The sequence below is a fragment of the Oncorhynchus keta genome, chromosome 4 (assembly GCF_023373465.1).
Source record: "Oncorhynchus keta strain PuntledgeMale-10-30-2019 chromosome 4, Oket_V2, whole genome shotgun sequence".
NCBI lineage: Eukaryota > Metazoa > Chordata > Actinopteri > Salmoniformes > Salmonidae > Oncorhynchus > Oncorhynchus keta.
Genome location: NC_068424.1, coordinates 1,550,212 through 1,569,311, shown reverse-complemented (window position 1 = coordinate 1,569,311; position 19,100 = coordinate 1,550,212). Strand labels below are relative to the sequence as shown.

At 43.8% G+C, this 19,100-nt stretch overlaps 1 protein-coding gene across 1 annotated transcript; it reads right to left on the bottom strand.

Annotated features, from left to right (window-relative positions):
• Window positions 1-1,799: 1,799 nt before the first annotated feature.
• On the bottom strand, window positions 1,800-19,059 carry LOC118380123 (zinc finger protein ZIC 4-like). The gene is made up of 2 exons (XM_035767115.2): window positions 17,157-19,059; window positions 1,800-2,978 (listed from the first exon to the last, which is right to left on the bottom strand). The coding sequence occupies exons 1-2, from the start codon at window positions 18,313-18,315 to the stop codon at window positions 2,542-2,544; spliced, it is 1,596 nt and encodes a 531-aa protein (XP_035623008.1). The 5' UTR covers window positions 18,316-19,059; the 3' UTR covers window positions 1,800-2,541.
• Between the last annotated feature and the right edge of the window lie 41 nt (window positions 19,060-19,100).

Genomic DNA, 19,100 nt, shown 5'->3' with positions numbered 1-19,100 from the left:
TACAGCCTCCGTTCACAGAACACGCTAACTACAGCCTCCGTTCACAGAACCCACTAACTACAGCCTCCGTTCACAGAACCCACTAACTACAGCCTCCGTTCACAGAACCCGCTAACTACAGCCTCCGTTCACAGAACACGCTAACTACAGCCTCCGTTCACAGAACACGCTAACTACAGCCTCCGTTCACAGAACCCGCTAACTACAGCCTCCGTTCACAGAACACGCTAACTACAGCCTCCGTTCACAGAACCCACTAACTACAGCCTCCGTTCACAGAACCCGCTAACTACAGCCTCCGTTCACAGAACCCGCTAACTACAGCCTCCATTCCCAGAACCAACTTACTATAGCCTCCATTCACAGAACCCACTAACTACAGCCTCTGTTCACAGAACCCACTAACTACAGCCTCCATTCACAGAACCCGCTAACTACAGCCTCCGTTCACAGAACCCGCTAACTACAGCCTCTGTTCACAGAACCCGCTAACTACAGCCTCCATTCACAGAACCCACTAACTACAGCCTCCGTTCACAGAACCCACTAACTACAGCCTCCGTTCACAGAACACGCTAACTACAGCCTCCGTTCACAGAACACGCTAACTACAGCCTCCGTTCACAGAACCCGCTAACTACAATCTCCGTTCACAGAACCCGCTAACTACAGCCTCCGTTCACCGAACCAGCTAACTACAGCCTCCGTTCACCGAACCAGCTTACTCCAGCCTCAGTTCACAGGACACATACAAGAAGCTATGCGATGCAAGTCTATTATTGTGGGAATAAGTGCGTAATTCTAGCGGCTTCTCTTTTGATAGTTCTAAAAAAATATAGCAAAAGAATATTTTATCCTTATATTGGATCGAAAGACCATAGATGACCGTTCCCTACCCCATGGGCAGCAAATATTACATTCTTTTGAAGAGGCGCCGAAGTCCTCGGACATGGCCCCATATTATTTGAGTTTGACTCGGCTATTGCTATAGAAATCTTAATTCACCATGAGGACTCACCATCATGAAGAAATGGCTCTTTGTGTTAAAAGATCTTTGAAGTCTGGATGAGAATATACGAGCCTTTCATCAAACCCTTCCCGCATCTTCCCCTGCATAAAATCACACTTTATCTAAGAGAGAAATAGAGCCGCACAAACAAGACATGGACATGTGAATAAATATATATATTTAAAAAAAAAAAAATGTAATATGGATTTTCTTTTAAAGAATTGCTTTGCTTTTTTTCCACTATTCAGGGGTGAGGAAAGTTTAGAGTAAGCGAATTGTAAATATAATACCTAGGAGGTGGGATCTTTTCAATGTGTCTTTATGCGGATTTAAATGTTTAAATGTCTACACGTTGGCAAGAAGCTGTAGCAGTAGAAATGACAGCAAAACAACAAAAACATCGTTCAAACGTAACTAAAATCTCCTACTGAACGTTAGGTTTGAAGTGCTCCCGGTACAAAATGTTTTGTTCCTTATGGGCTCTACTTTATAGACGGTACATGAGACGTAATAAGTCACAAATGGCAATAAGGCTCGATGTTGAATATAGTGATAGAACAATCTCTTTGTATTTTCTCTCATGATTCCTTTAAAAAAAAAAGGATCGGTTTTAATCTGCTCTGCTGCGTTATAAGGTTATGCACGAGTCGTCTAAACCGTGAGGCTGAAAGCGTTTTACCGAACCTGTGATATATTCGTGTTTAACTGTACCCTCGTAGTATATGCATTTAAATAAATCATTGTAAATATCAATGTTAAAAAGTAAAGACCCAGAAAAGTAAAATAGCAATTTTATCATACAGGATTTATTCAAAATACTGACAAATTACAACGCAGTTGGTAACACATTTCGACTGTCTTTTCTCGGTAGGACAACATTTTTATAAAACTGCATTAATAACAAATAATGACAAGAATGACCAAATCACAAAATGACCACGTTGACCAAACATTTATGAATGTTATATATCAAATAGACTATATCAAAACAATCAATAGGAAAAAATATGTCTGTATGAAACTCAAAACTTCTCAATTATTTAATTTATACAAATAAGAGTAGCAAACAATTAAAATAGCTGAAAGATCAAAGCTTACAACATTACTGTTATTAACACATTTAATTTTAGCAATTTTACAAATGTACATTCACTTATTTTTCGTATTGAAAACACTTTGGTTCGATAATACAAAAATGTTCATGTCAGATTCAAAAAAATAAATTAAAAAGATATTGAATTCAAAACTCGATTTACAAAATAATACAACAACATACAAACATACAATTAACCAGCACGAGACATTTGAACAAATCTACAGAATATTTGTTCATACTCATCCACATGGGGATATAAGAAAGCGATCACAAAACTACAATTTGGCTGTTTCTTATTTTTTTGTCGATATGCCAGTGCATTGAATGATTTGGGCCTTAGAAAATAGACCTTCTCGATATGTTTTTTTTCTGAGTCCATGGGCATATTTGAAAATATCTTGGATATATGTTTTATTATTTTCTAGGCCAATTTTGGTTAGTACGCGTCCCTTGGCTCTGGGTGTCTGTAGAGGGCCTCGTCCTCGGAATCAGGGCTGGAGGAGCCGCTGGGGGGTGTCTGAGTGCCGCTGGCACCCGAACTATGACAGACGTACCACTCTCTTAAATTGGCGGGCTGGGACGAGGCTGCTGGTTCCGAGAGCGACGAAGACCCTGGCTCTCGGCCTAAGTCCAATGATGGGGACACCAATGACGGGGTTGATGACTCGTAGCCAGAGCTCGGTGGCGGAGACTTGCAGTGGACTTTCATGTGTTTTCGGAGCGAGCTGGGGTGTGTGTAGGATTTGTCACAGCCTCTCACTTTGCAGTTGTAGGGCTTATCGCTGGTGTGCACGTGGGAGTGCTTCTTCCGGTCACTGCTGTTGGCGAAACGTCGGTCACAGCCGTCAAACTCACATTTGAAGGGTTTCTCACCTGAAATAAGGGAACATAAGTTAGGCGTTGGATCCGGAAAACCCAAAGGCATAAACTAAAACCGCTGCTCTATTTTTGGTGGTGACGCATGGTCATATAAAACCATACTGGCTTATAGTGTATTGCCTATTGTATGAACCAGCTGAGTTCCTTTAGGACAGCCCAATGAACCAGCTGAGTTCCTTTAGGACAGCCCAATGAACCAGCTGAGTTCCTTTAGGACAGCCCAATGAACCAGCTGAGTTCCTTTAGGACAGCCCAATGAACCAGCTGAGTTCCTTTAGGACAGCCCAATGAACCAGCTGAGTTCCTTTAGGACAGCCCAATGAACAGCTGAGTTCCTTTAGGACAGCCCAATGAAGAGCTGAGTTCCTTTAGGACAGCCCAATGAACCAGCTGAGTTCCTTTAGGACAGCTCAATGAAGAGCTGAGTTCCTTTAGGACAGCCCAATACTGAGTTCCTTTAGGACAGCCCAATGTTACCAGCTGAGTTCATTTAGGACAGCCCAATGAACCATTTGTAGGTTTTAGTGACTTGGTTATGGTTTTGTAGCCCAATGAACCAGCTGAGTTTTTAAGACAGCCCAATGAACCAGCTGAGTTCCTGTATGTATCAGCCCAAATGAACCAGCTGAGTTTATATTGGAAAGCCCAATGAACCAGCTGAGTTCCTTTAGGACAGCCCAATGAACCAGCTGAGTTCCTTTAGGACAGCCCAATGAACCAGCTGAGTTCCTTTAGGACAGCCCAATGAACCAGCTGAGTTCATTTAGAACAGCCCAATGAACCAGCTGAGTTCCTTTAGGATGCCCAATGAACCAGCTGAGTTCCTTTAGGACAGCCCAATGAATGCTAGTTCCTTTAGGACAGCCCAATGAACCAGCTGAGTTTCTTTAGAACAGCCCAATGAACCAGCTGAGTTCCTTTAGGACAACCCAATGAACCAGCTGAGTTCCTTTAGGACAGGAACCAGCTGAGTTCTTATAAGAGCCCAATGAACCAGCTGAGTTCCTTTAGGACAGCCCAATGAAGAGCTGAGTTCCTTTAGGACAGCCCAATGAACCAGCTGAGTTCCTTTAGGACAGCCCAATGAAGAGCTGAGTTCCTTTAGGACAGCTCTACTGTTGTATGCAATAGGTCAAAGTGTTACATTGAGTAAAAAGATAATGGATTATAATTTGTAGGATTTTAGTGGCTTGGTTATGGTTTTGTAGTTTTGTAGTTTAATTAAGACACAAGCTGTCCTCTACCTGTATGTATCATCATACTTGACATGTACTTGTTTATATTGCAAAGTAATGGAAAACATTAATATATAATCAACAGTAAAACAAAATAGAAGTGTTACTGCAGCTTATTGTAAATGTTGGTGCATTGTGGGAAAATCGCTGTATTTCGGGATGGTAGGCCTACTGTAATTCCACCCCGCAGAATGTAATTCCACCCCACTAGTGAGTTCATGCTGATGTTGTTTCTTCGTCATTAACATATTTTCAGGCGTGTCTTATAAGAGGCTACATATGTTGCACCCGTGAGTGAGAACTTCGTAGCAATTGAATTCCTATGTGGTTACAATGTCCCAGTAAGTTTAAATATTTATTGGGGACAGATTGGAGTGACAACAAGTCTTTCAAACATAAATGGGTTATCACTTTCCTTGTCCTTCTGGTCTGTGTTGCCCTGACCTGTGTTGCCCTGGTCTGTGTTGCCCTGGTCTGTGTTGCCCTGTCTTTCTGGTCTGTGTTGCCCTGTCTTTCTGGTCTGTGTTGCCCTGTCTTTCTGGTCTGTGTTGCCCTGTCGTTCTGGTCTGTTGCCTTGTCCTTCTGGTCTGTGTTGCCCTGGTCTGTGTTGCCCTGGTCTGTGTTGCCTTGTCCTTCTGGTCTGTGTTGCCCTGTCGTCCTGGTCTGTTGATTTGTCCTTCTGGTCTGTGTTGCCCTGGTCCTGTGTCTGGTCTGTGTTGCCCTGTCTTTCTGGTCTGTGTTGCCCTGTCTGTGTTGCCCTGGTCTGTGTTGCCCTGGTCTGTGTTGCCCTGGTCTGTGTTGCCCTGTCTTCCTGGTCTGTGTTGCCCTGGTCTGTGTTGCCCTGGTCTGTTGATTTGTCCTTCTGGTCTGTGTTGCCCTGGTCTGTGTTGCCCTGGTCTGTGTTGCCCTGGTCTGTGTTGCCCTGTAGTCACTGCCAGTTTGGATGCCTTTGTTAAGGCCTCTAGAAGTGTACGTGATATTAATATACCAAATATTCAGTAATATACTGTAACGTGTGAACGCTTTGCCTAGCAACCAACCTGCGTACACCAATCCCTTGTAAATTATAGTAAAATACCATGTAATACAAAACCCCTTCCTCTCGACAGATTTCATTCATTCATTCAATTCCGATGACTTTTTATGATAGTATAATGCAGTCAATTCTACGATATTGCACTGTGTGTCATTACACAATACTTGCTTTCATACAATAGTTGTAATTTATATTACAGTGCGTGTATTGTAAATGACACCTTCTTAAATAACGATACCAAAGCATTTACTGTGTAATGAAATAGAGCATTTTACTGTCCACAGAGCTACAGCTTGATTGGCCTGTAATGTCTAGCTTCTATGTAGCCTGTACAGCATAACCTGGCAAAACCATAATGGTTGACTTAATTACTCTGAAATCATCCTATGCTGATCTCTCTCCGATGCAAGGCGGCGTTGTCAGGCAGCTAGGCTCTTAGCTACAGAGAATATATAATTGCTCAGTCTAATTACACATGCACGTTGAATATCAATTTGACCTTCAGCTGTTGGGCTGAGAGAGCAAATCAGAGACATTAGTGTGGTACAAGAGCCATGTCTCGGGAACACACCCCTGGGAAGCCCGGTCATTTCACGAACACGTCTGTGTTGCCCTGAACACTGGTCCCAGGGGAAGCACCGGTCATTTCTGGTCTGTGTTGCACCCCAGGGAAGTCTGTGTCATAACAGAGACCTGGTCTGTGGGCCCTGGCAACCACACGTCTGAACACACCCCAGTGGAAGCCCAGTCATAACCACACGAACACGTCTCGGAACACACCCCAGTGCCCAGTCATGAACACTTCTCGGGAACACACCCTGGGAAGCACGGTCATAACCACACGAACACGTCTGGGAACACACCCCAGGGGAAGTCTGGTCATAACCCACGAACACGTCTCGGGTTGCCCAGGGGAAGCCCAGTCATAACCCACGAACACGTCTGGAACACACCCCTGGGAAGCACCGGTCTGAACACGTCTCGGGCCCTGGTCAGGGAAGCACGTCATAACCACTGAACACGTCTGGGAACACACCCCAGGGGAAGCCCAGTCATAACCACACGAACTTCCTGGTCTGGGAAGCCCTGTCTTTCTGGTCTGTGAACACACCCCAGGGGAAGCACTGGTCATAACCATTTGTCCGTCTCTGGTGCCCTGGTCCTGTGAACACCAGGGAAGTCTGTGTCATAACCACACGAACACGTCGGGAACACACTCGGGAACACATAACCCACTGGGAAGCCCTGTCATAACCACACGAACACGTCTCGGGAACACACCCCAGTTTGGAAGCCCTGTCATAACCTCACGAACACGTCTCGGGAACACACCCCAGGGGAAGCCCAGTCATAACCACACGAACACGTCTCGGGAACACACCCCAGGAAGCCCAGTCATAACCACACACCCCACGTCTCTGGGAAGCAGTGGAAGCCCAGTCATAACCACACGAAACCAGTCATAACCACACGAACACGTCTCGGGAACACGCCCCAAGGGAAGCCCAGTCATAACCACACGAACACGTCTCGGGAACACACCCCAGGGGAAGCCCAGTCATAACCACACGAACACGTCTCGGGAACACACCCCAGGGGAAGCCCAGTCATAACCACAGATCCGGGTAGGTTTTAAACATGATACTCTGAACCAGAGGCCCTTGGGAATCAACACACGCACAAATCATTTAACAGATTTCTACTTAAGTAATGTGAGCAAACGATATGAATAATACATGTGGAGGAAGGAAAGAGGCAGCAGAGGCAAAGAGTCATATTCACCATAAAGGAATCAGAGTCATATTCACCATGAAGGAATCAGAGTCATATTCACCATAAAGGAATCAGAGTCATATTCACCATAAAGGAATCAGAGTCATATTCACCATAAAGGAATCAGAGTCATATTCACCATAAAGGAATCAGAGTCATATTCACCATGAAGGAATCAGAGTCATATTCACCATGAAGGAATCAGAGTCATATTCACCATAAAGGAATCAGAGTCATATTCACCATAAAGGAATCAGAGTCATATTCACCATAAAGGAATCAGAGTCATATTCACCATAAAGGAATCAGAGTCATATTCACCATGAAGGAATCAGAGTCATATTCACCATAAAGGAATCAGAGTCATATTCACCATGAAGGAATCAGAGTCATATTCACCATGAAGGAATCAGAGTCATATTACCATGAAGGAATCAGAGTCATAAAGGAATCAGAGTCATATTCACCATGAAGGAATCAGTCATATTCACCTGAAGGAATCAGAGTCATAAAGGAATCAGAGTCATATTCACCATGAAGGAATCAGAGTCTAAAGGAATCAGAGTCATATTCACCATAAAGGAAGCAGAGTCATATTCACCATGAAGGAATCAGAGTCATATTCATGAAGGAATCAGAGTCATATTCACCATGAAGGAATCAGAGTCATATTCACCATAAAGGAATCAGAGTCTAAAGGAATCAGTCATATTCACCATAAAGGAATCAGAGTCATATTCACCATGAAGGAATCAGAGTCATAAAGGAATATATTCACCATAAAGGAATCAGTCATATTCACCATAAAGGAATCAGAGTCATATTCACCATAAAGGAATCAGAGTCATAAAGGAATCAGAGTCATATTCACCATGAAGGAATCAGAGTCATATTCACCATAAAGGAATCAGAGTCATATTCACCATAAAGGAATCACAGTCATATTCCCCATAAAGGAATCAGAGTCATATTCACCATCAGAGTCATAAAGGAATCAGAGTCATATTCACCAGTAAAGGAATCAGAGTCATATTCACCATAAAGGAATCAGTCATATTCACCATAAAGGAATCAGAGTCATATTCACCATAAAGGAATCAGAGTCATATTCACCATGAAGGAATCAGAGTCATATTCACCATAAAGGAATCAGAGTCATAAAGGAATTCATACCATAAAGGAATCAAGTCATAAAGGAATCAGAGTCATATTCACCATAAAGGAATCAGAGTCATAAAGGAATCAGAGTCATATTCACCATAAAGGAATCAGAGTCATATTCACCATAAAGGAATCAGAGTCATATTCACCATAAAGGAATCAGAGTCATATTCACCATGAAGGAATCAGAGTCATATTCACCATAAAGGAATCAGAGTCATAAAGGAATCAGAGTCATATTCACCATAAAGGAATAAGCCCAGTCATAAAGGAATCAGAGTCATATTCACCATAAAGGAATCAGAGTCATATTCATAAAGGAATCAGAGTCATGAAGGAATCAGAGTCATATTCACCATAAAGGAATCAGAGTCATATTCACCATAAAGGAATCAGTCATAAAGGAATCAGAGTCATATTCACCATAAAGGAATCAGAGTCATATTCACCATGAAGGAATCAGAGTCATATTCACCATGAAGGAATCAGAGCCCATATTCACCATAAAGGAATCAGAGTCATATTCACATGAAGGAATCAGAGTCATATTCACCATAAAGGAATCAGAGTCATATTCACCATAAAGGAATCAGAGTCATATTCACCATAAAGGAATCAGAGTCATATTCACCATAAAGGAATCAGAGTCATATTCACCACAGATCAAGGGAATCAGAGTCATATTCACCATGAAGGAATCAGAGTCATATTCACCATGAAGGAATCAGAGTCATATTCACCATGAAGGAATCAAGTCATAAAGGAATCATATTCACCATGAAGGAATCAGAGTCATATTCACCATGAAGGAATCAGAGTCATAAAGGAATCAGAGTCATAGGAAGGAATCAGAGTCATAAAGGTCAAAGAGTCATATTCACCATAAAGGAATCAGAGTCATATTCACCATGAAGGAATCAGAGTCATATTCACCATAAAGGAATCAGAGTCATATTCACCATAAAGGAATCAGAGTCATATTCACCATAAAGGAATCAGAGTCATATTCACCATAAAGGAATCAGAGTCATATTCACCATAAAGGAATCAGAGTCATATTCACCATAAAGGAATCAGAGTCATATTCACCATAAAGGAATCAGAGTCATAAAGGAATCAGAGTCATATTCACCATAAAGGAATCAGAGTCATATTCACCATGAAGGAATCAGAGTCATATTCACCATAAAGGAATCAGAGTCATATTCACCATGAAGGAATCAGAGTCATATTCACCATAAAGGAATCAGAGTCATAAAGGAATCAGAGTCATATTCACCATAAAGGAATCAGAGTCATATTCAAGGATAAAGGAATCAGAGTCATATTCACCATAAAGGAATCAGAGTCATATTCATAAAGGAATCAGAGTCATATTCACCATGAAGGAATCAGAGTCATATTCACCATAAAGGAATCAGAGTCATAAAGGAATCAGAGTCATATTCACAATAAAGGAATCAGAGTCATAAAGGAATCAGAGTCATATTCACCATAAAGGAATCAGAGTCATAAAGGAATCAGAGTCATATTCACCATAAAGGAATCAGAGTCATATTCACCATGAAGGAATCAGAGTCATATTCACCATAAAGGAATCAGAGTCATATTCACCATGAAGGAATCAGAGTCATATTCACCATAAAGGAATCAGAGTCATAAAGGAATCAGAGTCATATTCACCATAAAGGAATCAGAGTCATAAAGGAATCAGAGTCATATTCACCATAAAGGAATCAGAGTCATATTCACCATAAAGGAATCAGAGTCATGAAGGAATCAGAGTCATATTCACCATAAAGGAATCAGAGTCATATTCACCATAAAGGAATCAGAGTCATATTCACCATAAAGGAATCAGAGTCATATTCACCATAAAGGAATCAGAGTCATAAAGGAATCAGAGTCATAAAGGAATCAGAGTCATATTCACCATGAAGGAATCAGAGTCATATTCACCATAAAGGAATCAGAGTCATATTCACCATAAAGGAATCAGAGTCATATTCACCATAAAGGAATCAGAGTCATATTCACCATAAAGGAATCAGAGTCATATTCACCATAAAGGAATCAGAGTCATAAAGGAATCAGAGTCATAAAGGAATCAGAGTCATATTCACCATGAAGGAATCAGAGTCATATGAAGGAATCAGAGTCATATTCACCATAAAGGAATCAGAGTCATATTCACCATAAAGGAATCAGAGTCATATTCACCATAAAGGAATCAGAGTCATATCAGAGTCATATTCACCATAAAGGAATCAGAGTCATAAAGGAATCAGAGTCATATTCACCATAAAGGAATCAGAGTCATAAAGGAATCAGAGTCATATTCACCATGAAGGAATCAGAGTCATATTCACCATGAAGGAATCAGAGTCATATTCTCCATGAAGGAATCAGAGTCATGAAGGAATCAGAGTCATATTCACCATAAAGGAATCAGAGTCATATTCACCATGAAGGAATCAGAGTCATATTCACCATGAAGGAATCAGAGTCATATTCACCATGAAGGAATCAGAGTCATATTCACCATAAAGGAATCAGAGTCATATTCACCATAAAGGAATCAGAGTCATATTCACCATAAAGGAATCAGAGTCATATTCACCATGAAGGAATCAGAGTCATATTCACCATAAAGGAATCAGAGTCATATTCACCATAAAGGAATCAGAGTCATGAAGGAATCAGAGTCATATTCACCATAAAGGAATCAGAGTCATATTCACCATAAAGGAATCAGAGTCATAAAGGAATCAGAGTCATATTCACCATAAAGGAATCAGAGTCATAAAGGAATCAGAGTCATATTCACCATAAAGGAATCAGAGTCATATTCACCATAAAGGAATCAGAGTCATATTCACCATAAAGGAATCAGAGTCATAAAGGAATCAGAGTCATATTCACCATAAAGGAATCAGAGTCATATTCACCATAAAGGAATCAGAGTCATATTCACCATGAAGGAATCAGAGTCATATTCACCAAAAAGGAATCAGAGTCATATTCACCATGAAGGAATCAGAGTCATATTCACCATGAAGGAATCAGAGTCATATTCACCATGAAGGAATCAGAGTCATAAAGGAATCAGAGTCATATTCACCATGAAGGAATCAGAGTCATATTATGTGCGGTTCAGACTCATCAAGGCCCAACCAGGAGACACGCGGCCATATTTGTTCAGGAAAAAAACGACTCTCTTCATGTCATTATCTCTAGTGGGATGAAACTACAATGGCACTAAGCTACATTACACCTGTCCATCAACTAATAGTGTAGGCATGCTGGATAAGCAGGTCAGTGTGATTGATCTGCCTGTTACACTGCTATATGGCTCCTCCTCCTCTCCTGCTGCCCTGCCTGTTACACTGCTATATGGCTCCTCCTCCTCTCCTGCTGCCTTGGCTCCTCCTCTCCTGCTGCCCTGCCTGTTACAATGCTATATGGCTCCTCCTCCTCTACATGATGCCCTGCCTGTTACACTGCTATTCAGCTCCTCCTCCTCTCCTGCTGCCCTGCCTGTTTCACTGCTATATGGCTCCTCCTCTGCTCCTCTGTTACATGATGCCCTGCCTGTTACACTGCTATTCAGCTCCTCCTCCTCTCCTGCTGCCCTGCCTGTTACACTGCTATATGCTATATGGCTGCCTCCTGCTCCTGCTGCCCTGCACTGTTACACTGCTATATGGCTCCTCCTCCTCTCCTGCTGCCCTGCCTGTTACACTGCTATATGGCTCCTCCCTCCTCTCCTGCTGCCCTGCCTGTTACACTGCTACATGGCTCCCCTCCTCTCCTGCTGCCCTGCCTGTTACACTGCTATATGGCTCCTCCTCCTCTCCTGCTGCCCTGCCTCTGTTACACTGCTCTATGGCTCCTCCTCCTCTCCTGCTGCCCTGCCTGTTACACTGCTATATGGCTCCTCCTCTCCTGCTGCCCTGCATGTTACACTGCTATATGGCTCCTCCTCCTCCTGCTGCCCTGCCTGCCTGTTACACTGCTACATGGCTCCTGTCCTGCTGCCCTGCCTGTTACACTGCTACATGGCTCCTCCTCCTCTCCTGCTGCCCTGCCTGTTACACTGCTATATGGCTCCTCCTCCTCTCCTGCTGCCCTGCCTGCCTGTTACACTGCTATATGGCTCCTCCTCCTCTCCTGCTGCCCTGCCTGTTTCACTGCTACATGGCTCCTCCTCCTCTCCTGCTGCCCTGCCTGTTACACTGCTATATGGCTCCTCCTCCTCTCCTGCTGCCCTGCCTGTTACACACTGCCTGTTACATGGCTCCTCCTCCTTCCTGCTGCCCTGCCTGTTACACTGCTATATGGCTCCTCCTCCTCTCCTGCTGCCCTGCCTGTTACACTGCTATGGCTCCTCCTCCTCTCCTGCTGCCCTGCCTGTTATGGCTCCTCCTCCTCTCCTGCTGCCCTGCCTGTTACACTGCTATATGGCTCCTCCTCCTCTCCTGCTGCCCTGCCTGTTACACTGCTACATGGCTCCTCCTCCTCTCCTGCTGCCCTGCCTGTTACACTGTTATTCAGCTCCTCCTCCTCTCCTGCTGCCCTGCCTGTTTCACTGCTATATGGCTCCTCCTCCTCTCCTGCTGCCCTGCCTGTTACACTGCTATTCAGCTCCTCCTCCTCTCCTGCTGCCCTGCCTGTTTCACTGCTATATGGCTCCTCCTCCTCTCCTGCTGCCCTGCCTGTTACACTGTTATTCAGCTCCTCCTCCTCTCCTGCTGCCTTGCCTGTTTCACTGCTATATGGCTCCTCCTCCTCTCCTGCTGCCCTGCATGTTACACTGCTATATGGCTCCTCCTCCTCTCCTGCTGCCCTGCCTGTTACATTGCTATATGGCTCCTCCTCCTCTCCTGCTGCCCTGCCTGTTACACTGCTACATGGCTCCTCCTCCTCTCCTGCTGCCCTGCCTGTTACACTGCTACATGGCTCCTCCTCCTCTCCTGCTGCCCTGCCTGTTACACTGTTATTCAGCTCCACCTCCTCTCCTGCTGCCCTGCCTGTTACACTGCTATATGGCTCCTCCTCCTCTCCTGCTGCCCTACCTGTTACACTGCTATATGGCTCCTCCTCCTATCCTGCTGCACCTGCCTGTTACACTGCTATATGGCTCCTCCTCCTCTCCTGCTGCCCTGCCTGTTACACTGCTATATGGCTCCTCCTCTCCTGCTGCCCTGCCTGTTACACTGCTATATGGCTCCTCCTCCTCTCCTGCTGCCCTGCCTGTTACACTGCTATTCGGCTCCTCCTCCTCTCCTGCTGCCCTGCCTGTTACACTGCTACATGGCTCCTCCTCCTCTCCTGCTGCCCTGCCTGTTACACTGCTATATGGCTCCTCCTCCTCTCCTGCTGCCCTGCCTGTTACACTGCTATATGGCTCCTCCTCTCCTGCTGCCCTGCCTGTTACACTGCTACATGGCTCCTCCTCCTCTCCTGCTGCCCTGCCTGTTACACTGCTATATGGCTCCTCCTCCTCTCCTGCTGCCCTGCCTGTTACACTGCTATATTGCTCCTCCTCCTCTCCTGCTGCCCTGGCTCCTCCTCTCCTGCTGCCCTGCCTGTTACAATGCTATATGGCTCCTCCTCCTCTACATGCTGCCCTGCCTGTTACACTGCTATATGGCTCCTCCTCCTCTCCTGCTGCCCTGCCTGTTACACTGCTATATGGCTCCTCCTCCTCTCCTGCTGCCCTGCCTGTTACACTGCTATATGGCTCCTCCTCCTCTCCTGCTGCCCTGCCTGTTACACTGCTATATGGCTCCTCCTCCTCTCCTGCTGCCCTGCCTGTTACACTGCTATATGGCTCCTCCTCCTCTCCTGCTGCCCTGCCTGTTACACTGCTATATGGCTCCTCCTCCTCTCCTGCTGCCCTGCCTGTTACACTGCTATTCAGCTCCCCCTCCTCTCCTGCTGCCCTGCCTGTTACACTGCTATATGGCTCCTCCTCCTCTCCTGCTGCCCTGCCTCTTACACTGCTCTATGGCTCCTCCTCCTCTCCTGCTGCCCTGCCTGTTACACTGCTATATGGCTCCTCCTCCTCTCCTGCTGCCCTGCCTGTTACACTGCTATACGGCTCCTCCTCTCCTGATGCCCTGCCTGTTTATTGACTTGTTGCTGAGTGTACTACAACCCTGCTCTGAGCAAAACTACAACACTTTCCTTAGCAACAACCTTTCCCTAAGTAATACTACAACCGTTTCCTTAGCAACAACCCTTCCCTGAGCAATACGACAACCCTTTCCTTAGCAACAACCTTTCCCTTTGTAATAATAGATCCCTTTCCTTAGCAACAACCCTGCTCTGAGCAATACTAGAATTCTTCCCATAGCAACAACATTTCCCTAAGTAATAATAGAACCCTTCCCTTAGCAACAACCTTTCCCTAAGTAATAATAGAACCCTTTCCTTAGCAACAACCCTTCCCCGAGCAATACTACAACCCTTTCCTTAGCAACAACCTGTCCCTAAGTAATAATAGAACCCTTTCCTTAGCAACAACACTTCCCTGAGCAATACTACAACACTTTCCTTAGCAACAACCTTTCCGTAAGTAATACTACAACCCTTTCCTTAGCAACAACCCTTCCCTGAGCAATACTACAACCCTTTCCTTAGCAACAACATTTCCCTAAGTAATACTACAACCCTTTCCTTAGCAACAACCTTTCCCTAAGTAATAATAGAACCCTTTCCTTAGCAACAACACTTCTCTGAGCAATACTACAAGCAGAGGGGTTTCCAATATAAATACATTAATAAAAATAAATTTTTATGAACATGATTTCATATTGTGTGTTGTATAGTGTATTACTGCTTTGTATATACTACTACTACAACTTCCACTACTGCTACTACTACTGCTACTACTACTGCTGCTACTAATAATACTACTGCTACTACTACTACTACTACTACTACTACTACTACTACTACCACTACTGCTACTACTACTAATATGACTACTACTACTACTACTACTACTACTACTACTACTACTACTACTACTACTACCACTACTACTACTAATATGACTACTACTACTACTACTACTACTACTACTACTACTACTGTTGCTGCTACTACTACTACTAATATGACTACTACTACTACTACTACTACTACTACTACTACTGCTACTGCTACTACTACTACTAATATGACTACTACTACTACTACTACTACTACTACTACTACTACTACTAATATGACTACTACTACTACTACTACTACTACTACTACTACTACTACTAATATGATGACTACTACTACTACTACTAATATGACTACTACTACTACTACTACTACTACTTCTACTACTACTACTACTACTACTACTACTACTACTACTACTACTACTACTGTTGCTGCTACTACTGCTATTACTACAATCCACCCCACAACTAACCATACAATTAAATGCAAAATGTGAATATTTAATATTTTACAATAATACTACTAATACTACAACTACTACTACTACTACTAATAATAATAATACTAATGAGATATAAATCATAACCATTGAATAGCGAACAAATGAAAATATGACATCAATCTATGTTGTTATGTTTTCTTAGCCATGTGTCATGACTTATATAATAATATTAATAATAATCCTCAATTCCATTGAGCAGATGCTTTTATCCACACTGACTGAGTCATGCTTGCATACATTTTGCATATGGTTGTCCGGGGAATCGAACCCAAAACCTTGGCAGCGCATGCGTCACGCTCTACTATCCGAGCCATATATCTTAAATTATTATTAGTATTACGGTATTCTACGTGACCATTCAGTTCTAGTCTCAACAGAAGACCAAACATTACACAGAGAGTCTCGTTGACAAATCACTGTATTAAAAGACACATCCACGGGTTGTTCACGGCGCTGGAAGCAGAAACGGTCTCCACTACAGAAAGAAAAAAAAGTCCATTACAAAATGTGAATTTATTTCCGCTCCAAGGCTAACTTACTCCCAACTGCATTCTGAAACCAGAAGGCTTCTAGTACTTTATAGGGCGATACACAACACTTCAGAACAGTAAGTAACAACGCTATATCTGATATGCTTGGTTCCATGTGCCTGCAGCAGCATGGTTTTGAGAGTACAGTTTATGCCTTTTCGTAGCAGGTTAGTAAAATGTACGCAAGCAGGATCATTCGAAGTTAATGTTAGGAAGAGGGTTAGCTAAAAATGCAAAAAACATTTTCAACTTTCGTCGTCAATTTGTCAGGAACTGTGTAACATCTCGACTTGACCCTGCTGCAGGCAACGCAACAGTTGGACAGACCGTGTGGGCCATAGTCTCTCTTCGGACGGCATGTTTTGGCACACATCAAACCGCTGAGGGAGAGAGAACTGTTTTACCATAATCCCCCTAGCATTATCTCTGTAGAGCGCTGGCCCACTGGAGCAATTCACAACAGACACATCGGAAATGTGTTTGTCCAACAATACACTATTGCCTAATGTTTAGGCTAATCAGGCTCAGTGTCATGCCAACGTTTTGGTAGCTTACATTTGTTTTTATTTGAAATGCCATGATCCAAATATCACATTTAGAAAGAATAAAACAAACATATATATATATATATATATATATATATCGAAATAATTATCAAATAAATACTGCTTTCAGGGATTTGGCAATTGGTTCAATGACATTTGAAATAATATGTTTTCCCTTTTTGTTTTACGCTGCGGCTGCTGTACAGCATATATTCTCACAATAACTACATTTCATTTGTATGCAATTTCAAATAGAAATGTTATGCAATTTCAAATAGAAATGTTATGCAATTTCAAATAGAAATGTGAACTGAGCTCTAGTGTTGAATGGGTTTCAAAGCCATAAATTCAAATCGTAACCTTGCTCAATGCTGGAGGAGGATGCAACCTTTACCGATGTCTCTGAAACGGAAATAAAGTCACTGACCTGTGTGAGTCCTCTTGTGGATCTTCAGGTTTTCCGATCGAGCAAATACTTTTCCACAGCCGGGGAAGGGACATGGGAATGGTTTCTCTCCGGTGTGCACTCTGATATGATTTACCAGTTTGTACTTGGCTTTAAATGGCTTTCCTTCTCTGGGACACTCTTCCCAGAAGCAGATATGGTTTGCCATCTCCGGGCCACCGACATGCTCCACCGTCACATGAGTTACTAGCTCGTGCATCGTGCTGTAAGTTTTTGAGCAGAGTTTCTTCGGCGACAGTTCCGGTTCATGCCACTTGCAGATGAGTTCTTGCTTTATTGGCTGCCTCATGTAGCGGAAGAATGCACCGGCTCCGTGATGCTGAGCGCCGAGGTTCATGTTCAGATGGTTCAGACCGCCGTAGCCATGTAATGTCGATGCGGAGAACGGATCAGCCCTGGAGCTCGCAACTTGACTCAAGTGATCAGACCTAACGTACATTTCGCTAGGTATTCCTAACCTTATTTGTCCATTCATGGCTTGGCCACCTGGTGCTCCGCTAGATGACTGCTCATGGTGGAGTCCGGAGAAGAGGGCATGGCTACCAGCATCAGGGTGATGGCCGTAGTGTCCCGGATAGCTACCTGTTGTTGAGACAAACATTCCGTGATGAGAGGTTGAACCGGGGCTCTGGTCGGTCAGTACCGGCATGGCTTGAGCTGTCAGATCCCTCCGAATGAGGAAATCCCTACCTGCGGCTGCGGATAACGCCTGGGCCGTGTGGGACATGGAATAAGGGACGGTCGCCGCCTGCACCGGGCCAAAAGCTCCCGTTTGACTGGAGACCACTTCACTGTGGCCTGCCATATGATGATTGTGGTGGTGATGGTGGTGTGGGTAATGATGGGCTGGGCTGATTTTGAGGGCCGCGGAGTGCCCCATGTGTTCTGGCCCAAATGGACTCGGCCCCAGGCGGGGTTTCGCAGTAATCTCCCCAGGGTGCGAGTGAGCCATTGAGTGTGGATGGCTGCTGAACCCCGGGAAGCCTGTCACGCTCTGAGGGGTATGGTGGTGATGATGGTGATGGTGGTGCGCCCCTACCAAGTCAACTAATCTCAGCGCCGTGTTCCGTTTGGAAAACGTAGGGTCCATCATAGGGCTTTCCAAAGCATTCATGTTCATTACTCCTAATTCTAGAATAACTTGACAGCAGGCAAAATAACAATGATGACAAATATATTTTAATTGCAATGAAAAATATAGAAAAACAAACTAAAACATATATTAAAAAAGTTTGAAAGTTGTGATTCTATCTCAGTGGCTGCATGGAATCCCATTCGGTTGGCCGGCAGCAGCAGCAGGACGCTTTGATAGTGAATAGAGAGATTCATGGTAGGCGCTGCAGCCCGTGGAGCTAAACAATCACGCCGACTTCTAATTGGTCAGAGCCCCGTGATTGACGTCACTTGTGACAAGTCTCCAATGTGAACAAAAAATGTTTTAGCGACAGCAAACAGGCAGAGCGCCTGCGCAGAGCCTCAGGCAAAAAAAAAAAAAAAAAATGTAGTTGTTATGCAAAAGGTTATTGTACTTTAAACTATTCTCCAAAAGTTAAACCGTTACACCAAAACGACAACTGTCATATTTTACTACTGAGTGACGAAGAGTTATGGAAGTGCAATATACCCAATGTAGCCTGAATAACACCTAGCCTACAGTACACATGAAAATAATGCAGTACAGCCTCTAAGGTTATAGCTGATAATCAACAGAGAGATATCTTCATTTCGGTGCATATTTTACGAAAATATGTCATTGAAATTCATAAAATGTATGCAGAGTCGGAAAATGTGTGCATCAAAGTACCGGATATATTTTCGAACATAGACTAGACTAGTCCTTTTCTCAAAAGCAATTCTCTGCGGTTCGGAGTTTTTACGCGGTTCGGAGTTCACTCAATGGCCCAA

Excerpts from the sequence above, each read along its gene's own strand:
- LOC118380123 (XM_035767115.2), bottom strand. The coding sequence starts at position 18,315 with ATGAACATGAATGCTTTGGAAAGCCCTATGATGGACCCTACGTTTTCC. Across the intron at positions 2,979-17,156 it reads CCACAAGAGGACTCACACAG|GTGAGAAACCCTTCAAATGT; the intron begins GTCAGTGACTTT and ends CCCTTATTTCAG.